This window comes from Acanthaster planci, linkage group LG09 (genome assembly GCF_054643075.1).
Source record: "Acanthaster planci isolate LZ-2023a linkage group LG09, COTS_SCS, whole genome shotgun sequence".
Taxonomy (NCBI): Eukaryota; Metazoa; Echinodermata; class Asteroidea; order Valvatida; family Acanthasteridae; genus Acanthaster; species Acanthaster planci.
The window spans coordinates 21,446,189-21,455,812 of NC_141785.1; the positions used below are offsets into that span (position 1 = coordinate 21,446,189).

General features: G+C 40.6%; 1 protein-coding gene across 1 annotated transcript; it reads left to right on the forward strand.

The window, feature by feature from the left end:
* Positions 1 to 4,735: 4,735 nt before the first annotated feature.
* Positions 4,736 to 9,076, forward strand: ankub1 (ankyrin repeat and ubiquitin domain containing 1). Its single transcript, XM_022253974.2, has one exon. The coding sequence runs from the start codon at positions 4,983 to 4,985 to the stop codon at positions 7,008 to 7,010; it is 2,028 nt and encodes a 675-aa protein (XP_022109666.2). The 5' UTR covers positions 4,736 to 4,982; the 3' UTR covers positions 7,011 to 9,076.
* The last annotated feature ends 548 nt before the right edge of the window (positions 9,077 to 9,624 follow it).

Here is a 9,624-nt window from a genome sequence, read left to right on the forward strand (position 1 = left end):
ATGTATCCAATAACTCCCACTACCATTGTAACTCGAGAAGCCAACCACATGGTATTGATCTTAGTCCGTGTACATATTTGCTGGCATACTTTAAGACACAAGAAGATATCTTAATGAGGTATGGCCGTAGTCCCGCGGCAACACTCCTGTCTGCTCGTGTCTCTAGCGTTTGGTTGGTTGGAGACGGCACGCACTCATCTCGTGCGTGAATTTGTCCAGTGAATCACACAAGGCATTACCAGATGCGTATGCGCGAAACATCAGGACTACACACATTTCTCACAGGACTCCGAGCTTGTAAACTGTCTCCATTCATCTGCTGTCCATTAAAAGAATTGTTCAGCAAATCTTGATCCTTTTTGGTGATGAGAACAGGAGTGGAAAATTTGCTAGTGGGAAGGAATTTGGAACTGCATTGACTTCCACCAATTACACGTACTGCTCCCCAATTGGTAACTCATTTTGTCGTTGGCTGCTTTTGGCGTCTGACGTTGAGCATCTGATGTTTCTTTACAAATCATGGATACCTAACAATTTGTTGATAGGTACACTGAAAAAGTAAACTGATTCGTAAAACGAGAATCTGTCGCATGGAAATCAAGATGCTGATTATATAAAAGGCGGTAGCTTACCCTTTCATCACAATGAATATGCTGTAATTGCTTGGTTCCTGACTCAGGCGATCGTAACTGTACTTCTGTGTCGATTCACGTATTGGAAAGTGTCGCATTTATTGAAAGGTGTAATTTACAAGACGTAATGGAGGAGTTGTGAAATGACTGGAAGTCCGGTATTCGCCTCACAACTACGAATCGTGGACGAGATCGGCAATTAAACTATTCTTAAAAGACCATTTCTGAGTATAGCTATCAGTCGGAGTTTCGCTGTTCATCAACCATCATGGCCACAACTATTGCCACAGTGTTGACGACTCTAGACTCCTCAATGACCACCGCTTCTTCGTCAGGTGACCCTCCTATCATGAGAGTTGCTTACGGTATCATCGGTACGGTAGGAATATTTAATAATGGTTTAGTCATCTATGTTCTAGTTCGGGTCTCACAGACGAGGCAAGTCATAAACATGTTCATCATCAACCAATCTGTAATTGACATGTTCGCATCTTTAATGTTGATATTTTGCTATGTTCTACCTGTGGTACAGTTTCCAGCACCTGCTCTTTCTAAGGACTTTGGTCAATTTGTTTGCGTGTTCTGGTACTCTAAGTATCCATGTTGGGGCTCAATCTTGGCATCTACTGCTAACTTGATCTGCCTGACTATGGAGCGCTACCTGGCTGTTATTTCACCAATGAGATATCAAAAACTCTTCCGTTGGCCCCGCACTGTCTGTCTTGCTGTTGTGCCTTGGTTGTTGGGGTACGTGTATCAGACGTATTGGATCTTCATGCACTCCATCGATCCTAACACTGGAAGATGTGGTATTCGAACAAGCAAAGAGGTACAAGTTGCTGCTGGTGTTACGGCATTTGCACTCCAGTATTTCTTACCCCTTGCTTTGATGACATTTGTATATATCCGGATCGCGAAATCTCTGAACAACCGCGTGGAGCCGGTATTTGGTGAGCGTAGCCGTCCCAGTAGCACTACCCCGTCATTAATCGGTAACGCCTGGGTTCCTCCGTCTAATGATCGTAAAAAGAGCACGCTTCCCAACTATCGAGTCCGAGCCCGTCGAAACGTGATCAAGACTTTAATTTTCGTGAGCGTGGCTTTCTGTGTCTGTTGGTCGCCGAACCAGATCTGCTATCTGATCTTCAACCTTTGGCAGGACATTGACAAAACGAGTCCGATGTTTCGCCTGACTATCATTCTTGCCTTCTGTAACATAATCGTCAACCCGTTCATTTACGCCTTCAAGTACCGTGTCTTTAAGCGTGGTCTTCTCAAGGTAATACCTTGTTTGCAGTTAGTATGGCACAGTTCAACAGATACGTCATCTGCATCGATCCGTCAAGTTCAAAAAGCGACATGTTTCGCACAGACCCTTCGCGTTTAAGCAAAACTGTGAAATAGCAATGATTTTGCGCCGCTTATTTCTGTAGATATTACCTGAAGTTATTTAACACGCAGCTGTGCATATTACCAGGCCAACTAGGAATCAGTCTTTCGATGACGAAGAACATGGCACAGAGTAATGCGATTTTAATCTAAGCTACATGTATATGTATGATCCGTTTTCCGTTGAATGGGACCAGTAAAATGTTTTATGAATGCAAACTGCCCATCATATATGCCGTGTTGTGAAGATTTTGTTGTGCGAGCTTCGGAGTTTAAGTGCGAATTGAACATGGAAATCAAAGTGACTGTGCAATGCACACTTGCTACTTTTGGTTGTAACATTGCTATTGGTTGTAACATTGCTTTTGGTTGTAACATTGCTTTTGGTTGTAACATTAATTGCTTTTGGTTGTAACATTGCTTTTGGTTGTAACATTGTTTAAAATCTGCTGAGTCATGTCGTTAAATGAAATTTTATTACCCAGCTTTCTTAGACCAAGTAACATTCTGATGTATAATTAGACACGAACAGCAACCCATAAACCTGGCAATGACTGGACTTCGTACTGAGTCAAATGTAAAAAAGACATTCAGATGACAATTATCATTAAATGTTGTGTTGTGGGATAATTATTTGACGCAGATATGTAACAAATTGATGGTTTATGTCACGTTGTTCATATCACGTTCAGAGAAAAATATATCTAAAATCTATGTGTATTTTTACTGGATATGTTAAACACGATTTCAAATGTTCTTCATGGGGTTCCACAATACTTTCAAATTTCTTTAAATGATTCAGGACAAATCAAAAGCGTATACTTGGAGGTTGTGTTGGCTAGTTGGAGTGCCATCTGATGCTAAGTAGTATAAGTGACTACAAGTATCAATAACTATTTACAGATAACGTGTTTGTTTGACAAGTCTGCAAAAATGTTCCATACCAAACTCATGCCTTCACGAGGAAGGAATTAACTATGATGTACCCATACGAGTTTCGACTAATCTGTATTGTCATGCTTGAAAGTTACAAGGAAAAGGGTTACTCTAGGTATACATGTACATAGTTATCTTTGTTTGGTCAAATTCTTTATGTATTTGTAACGTTGTGGAGCCCCAATGAGAGTGCCGTCCAAATTCACTCAATTATGGCATTACAACGCAAGCGGGCGTGGGTGAACAACGAGGACTCATGAATTTGTGACCTTAGTCCCATGACAATACACGGTATACGGTAGGCCCTAGTTATCGTGAAGTAGCTGGGTGCATCGTATTATCACCATGCATGTTTTGATAAACCTTTACAAAAAATGACCGTACAAAGTGTCACTGTACAGCCGATTATTGCGTTTTTAGATTTAATTGATTTGCCGGTGCATGCTGACAGCCTCAGGCTGGTACATACATGTATATGCCAGATTTTTCTGTCTAAAATAAAATGCAAAATACATTACTGTTACCAGAATACAATTTGTTTTCCTTGATGGACTCTCCTTAAACTTACCAAGCCCGTCTAAAAAAGACATAGCAGGAAGTGAGCAACACATACGTAATGCCCAAAATGCAATACCTTCACAATCTTATGGACAACCTTGCTAACGCCTCGATGGCACGTCATAGCAGGTTAGAGTCTCACACAGGCATTTGCACCTGCAATCGTGTAGGAGATTATTGACACCGTCTGATTTTCTTATACATGTAGATGCATGTGTTGCAGTGATGCGATTTATATCAGCGCCCTCTGTTGGCACAAACGGTATTCTTGGACACACCGAAAAATGAGTGCAATATCTAAATCGTTGAATATGGACAAAGAACCCACAAAATACACAAACATAAAAAATATTGCATATGTCAAAACAAGGAAATTTTTATTGGGGTTATACGAGGCTCCTTCGTTAAATTTTAAATCCTAAAAAACCTTCGTGAAAACACCTTATCAATTGTGATTGAGGACATGACAACTTTAAACAAAAAGGATAAGCTATTAGCTTAGGAGTATTTTTCGTAAGAATTTGAAAGAAGAATATTTGTTGAACTGGTATTTCAATGACACGGAAAAGCCTCAGCCAACTTGATCAATTTGTTCTAATGTTTTCAGGAGATATTCCAAGGGGAAGATTGTTACACTTGACTCGGTTTCAAAGCACACTCTCGTTCATTTTTACATCTCCATGCAAACTTCGATTTTTTACTTGATATATTTCTAGTGCTTCACCAAACATTACAAATATACCATACAGTCTCGTCTCAGAGGACCATTCCCTGAATAAAAATCTAGTCAGACAGAGAAGAAACCTATAATGCAATCAGTAGGTCGAGTAAACAATAAACAAAGCAGTGTTCGTGCTTACATGAAATACACGTTACAATAGCAAAAAGGCAGATCAATTTTGAGAGTGAAATATCCCAAATCAATATAGCAATGCAGACGATGGGGAGGGTGGACGTGCCTAGAGACCGATGAATGTTTATCCGTTTGTCTTTTGTTGTTTACTCGATCGGTCTCTGCCTGTGTGACAGAGGAGATGAGTGGGTGCGTCCGGGCCATTAAACGTCTGAAAGTCCGTGGCTAACTTACCTCACATCACCAGACATAATACTTCATCTGGCATATACTCGAGAGTTCGTGATCAAACTTCGAGTACTGTGTGTTTGACGACAAGTAATTAATGCTGCAGCCACGCTGCTTAATTGCTCAGTATAAGTGGTTTTTCTCTCACAAGAACTGCGCAAACAGATTCTGTCGTCTCCTTCTGTCGGAATGATGCATAACTAACACGACGGGAAACAGTGACGATGTGGCTGTCTGGCGAAGTTCAAAAAGAGAGCGATGGAATAGAGAATTTGCATTTCTGAAAAACACCACACCTTTGAGGAACTGTTGTTGATCGGTGTGAAGCGACGAATTAAACAGCATTTGATTATTTTTTGGGACCAAGAGTTGTAACTTTACTCAAAATGATTCGAATATCTGCATTGTACAATAAGAAACGACTGCCCCTAGATGTGCAGACGTACGAAACGGTACATTTAGTAAAGGACAAGGTAGTAGACTTGTTTGGAATTGATACTAAGAGTAGCAGCGAGAAGAAGTACATCGTGTTGTCCTACCATGGAGCAGAGCTTCAAGATGATTGGGTACTGAGTGAAGTTGGTGTCAATGCTGGTTCCACCCTCAAATGCAGCGTGAGAGAGGAGGTTACGCCTAAACTTTTCGTTCACTGCAGCTTCAATGATGAAGTGATTGAAATCATTGACAATTTGGATTTCTCCAGTTCCATGGTTGCTGAGTTGCGACTGTTGATCTCCCGTAAGATCGGTCTACCAGTCACGGTGTACCGCATCCTGACCTCATCTGGAAAGGAGATGTTTGACGCTAATCTGCTGAGCCAGTACGGGATTGAAGTAGGTTGCACCTTGAAGATGGAAACTATAGATGGTTGGAATGAATTCCTAAAATCTGCCATAATCGGACACACTCAACAGGTATTTCGTTATTTTAACCAGACTGATGAGACAATATGTAAGTTCCAGATGCGAGTAGCACTATTTATAGCAGCACACTACGGCCACATAGATTTAGCCACTGCTATGCTGAAAAACGGGATACGTGCTGATGAGAAAGTGGGCGACCATCCCTCCAAAGAATGGTGCCGAAGCTCACACATCGAGGCCTATAAAACGCCAGTGCATGAAGCAGCGGAACACGGCCAGCTTAGCGTCCTTCGTATCTTTGTTTTCAACAACATCTGTGTCGTGACCAGTAAAGATGGCATGGGATTGACGGCTTTGAATGTCTCACTTCGAAAGCAACAGAGGGAAGTGGCCATGTACCTTCTTACCAAACAGTGGGCCAGTGTACAATTTACTGCCATGAATTTACCTCTTACCATTTATTCAGCAATTCGACGGTGGTGTGACAAGGCGAAAGATAAGGTGTTACTCGTACATGGTCCCGAGAAATCCAGTGTGAAGTATCGTAAATCGACAAACCTGCCAGGTGCCTTATGCGGTCAAGGTGTCCACGTTGATGGCTTCACAGAAAGTCTCATGAACTCTTGTCCAAAGACTCGATCACTGGAAAGCGTGAAAGCCAAAAATCTTGAAATAACCAGACGGGGAACCCATGCCTCTCTTGCAGACAATCAACACACTTTGACGGTGGACAAACTGCCACGCCTATACGGCACTAAGACTCCGTCCGTTGTGAGTAGATATCGCGATAAATATCTCTCCAAAATTAACGAGGACCGTGCTAGAGTAGATCCTTTGCCACGTCCTAGAAGCCGTAGTGTTGTGGACATGCCAGTCGTCTTGCCCGACATTGCCAATAACGCACGTAAATCCCGTCGGGCTTCAGTTGCCGAGACACACCGTGAAAGTGGAGACAGTGAATCCAACGTAAATTTCACCAAGAATGAGAGAGGGAACACAGCCTACATTCGCACCGCTGGCGGGGTTGCCTCGGGCCCGGCTCGGTTCAGTGGTGGAAAGGACAGCGTCCTAAATTCCGATCAAAAGTCTAATTCCTCGGTGAAATCTGACAAGCCGACACTGACACAAAAGCGTGAGATTGAACGTAAAAGGCGCAACAGAGCAGCTAGTCTAGACTGTTCTATTCCTTTACTTCCAACCAGTGGGGACCGGGTTTGGGAACGGCCTTTTTTCTATTCCTCGACGGGTAAAAGCATCCCCCGCTCTACCATCGATCTGTACGAAAGTCTGACTGGAAACACAACGTGGGAACGAGCTATACAAGCATTAACAGTCACCTCATCATTTAAGGACAAATCCTGGCTTTACAGAGTCCGAATGGCCATGTCAATGTCTGAGACTCAAATTAAGAAATTAGGAAGCAATCCTGAAGAAAATAATAAGAATCCCAGTAGCAAAGAGAAAGACAAACTCTCTTCAAATGTCAGTCCGGGAGCTGAGCACGATGCAACCTCAGCTCTGTCACTTCGAAGAACACAGAGTGTGAGTTAACTGAAGATTAAGAAAAAAATTACTAATTAATAGACGTAATATTAAATGAACGTTGGACTCTTTTGGTACTTGTCAAACACTGTGAATTACACAATTAAGCAGGGGACAAGCACTTTAGGACAAATTTATGCATTGTTGAAAATAAACAAAGGTAAACCGCTTAACTCAAGATGTTTAAGTGTTTTAAGATGCATATCAAAACAAAGGATTTCTAAATACCGGGATTTTCAAAAAGAAATGCGAATGATAAAGTTGTTATCTTTTCAGTGATACAGTCGAAAATATACATAAGTTGGTATTTTATCAAAGTTCCTATTCGTTCCTTTTTTACCAACATTTAGGCGACAGTCGATATAAAATAGAAGCAACAGTAACTTTTTTCATTTTCTAAAATGTGTCCGTTAAAATAGTGTGAGTTATAACCAAACCAATCGAGGAAACGAATGAGTTCTTAAGTGACTGTACTGTCTGTCTCTTCAATGTAAATACAGGTAATTTTATTTCTACTAAATATAAATATTGGTTTCACTGTCGGTTGATGAATAGTAAACAACTTCAAAGATACAGTTTTTATGGTTAGACTTTCTCTTACGATGATTCATGAAGCTATAGAATGATTGTCACGATAAAAACAGTTCTGTATTGCTCTTCTAAAAAAAGGGAAAATGCTTTTGGAGTTGTGTATTTAATTATGAAGCAAACTACATTTCTAAATTTTGGAGAGAATTCAGTTTCCCCGCTCGAAGCCGATATTACATTATTTCTGAAAGCTGGTTGCATTAAGCAATTCATGTTTCTTGCATTCTGTTAAAATGCTCGACATTACACACTGAATGATATAGCACGGAATATAATGAAACTATGAAAAGAGAGGAATCTTAAGTTTCCCTGCAGAATTCTGCATTTTCTGCTCAGTTTCCCTCATAATTAATTTAAAGTCAGTAATGATTACTTTTTACTAAAAGTAAATAGTATACCAGAGATAGGTATATTTCATGATTATTTTAAGTATATTTTGTATACCATTTTAATAGATGCTTTGCAAAGATATAGTTATGGTGGTGGCTAATGCTGCTGGTTTAAAAAGGAAGAAAGTAGATAATTGAAAAAATACCCCAAGCTTCCATTGATTTGACCTTTTCAATGCCAAGGCCAAGCGTTAAACAGTCCCCTCAAAGCTTTTTACAGTTTTTAAAATCAACGAGAGCTCTCTCTAATTTGGTTCCCGCCGGACAAAGAATTCAAGGTAAACTGACGAGCTTTTAACGGTAGAATGGGGAAAATTCCTATGATTTTTCAAGCTAACTAGTGCCTTCAATCCCATTACCCGTTTCTTCCCCTTTTTGTTTTTCATCTTCTCTAGGAAGGGGGGGGGGGCTTGCAGACCACTTCCCCCTCGACGCCCTTGCGACCAAGCTATTTCAATTGCAAAGGGAAACGCAGGGGTACGTGGACCAAAAAAATAGGTAACTTTGTAAAATTCAGCCACATGTTAGCCCTTCACCTAAGTTACAGCTATGGTTCGACCATTCATGTTTGCGTTTAGTCTGGAGTGTTTGTACACTCCTTTGTAAAACTCGGCAGCTTATCTACCGCTGTAGTCCTAATCGCAGATATAGGATTTTACTGTTATATTCAGTGGACACTTACATAGCGCCAATGGTATTATCACTTACTGTGCTTGTACAATAGTCAGTAGCTAAGTCTCTTAATCCTCTTAAGATGGAATGGCGTAATCCTACACACCAAGCTGATAATCGATAGAGACCTCACAATTCTCGGTAATAAATAAAAGACGCTCTTGAAAGGTTTGTGCTCTATCTCCTAAATTCCACACGAAGCGATCATCACAACTCCTCAGAACTGAGTGTGCATGGTAACACAGGCATGCAACCTAAGTAACTCGTTGTCACATGTATCTTGTGTTTCGTATGCATTTACAGTAAAGGTTACATAATTGACCTGCAAATGTATATGTCTAGTTTGACATTTGACATGTAATTATAGTTTAATAAAAACAAATCGTAACCTATCACGAGCTGATGGTCGATTCATATTGATTTCTGATGATTATTATAACATAAAGGGAAGACATCCGTGCTGTCCACTTCTGGTAGCGCATGCCAGATGTGTCTTGAGTCATTATGACTTCATGCGTGACTTTTTAACTGTCCAATCACGATTCACCCATTTTATGGTTCATAAAGATACGGAAGACGCATGCAAGTTGCCCAGAAAAAAAGGGCCAAAAATATCGCTAACATGCATCTGATATCAAAACTTCGTGAAATAATTGCTAAAATTAGCGACACTGTATTTACACGGCAACTATTCCTTTGAATGCAGCTCTCATAATTATTTGCATCATCTGCAATCGTCATGGTAATTCACACATCCAATGTGAAAGTTATTAAGACCAAATATTTTTACAGGAAAGTGTGCTGCACAAAGAGGAAATCGCGGACAATGCTTATATTTGATCTTCGAGTTATTCCACACTTCATGGCCCCGTGAATCGCTATTTGTTGCTTTACAAACTAAATGAAACGATGTGCCTTTCCTGGCCAACCAACTGCTTTTTAAGTTGAGTTACGCAGCGGATCGGCTGATGAGT

What these genes read in the sequence shown, in the direction of transcription:
- ankub1 (XM_022253974.2), top strand. Translation starts at nt 4,983, where the DNA reads ATGATTCGAATATCTGCATTGTACAATAAGAAACGACTGCCCCTAGAT.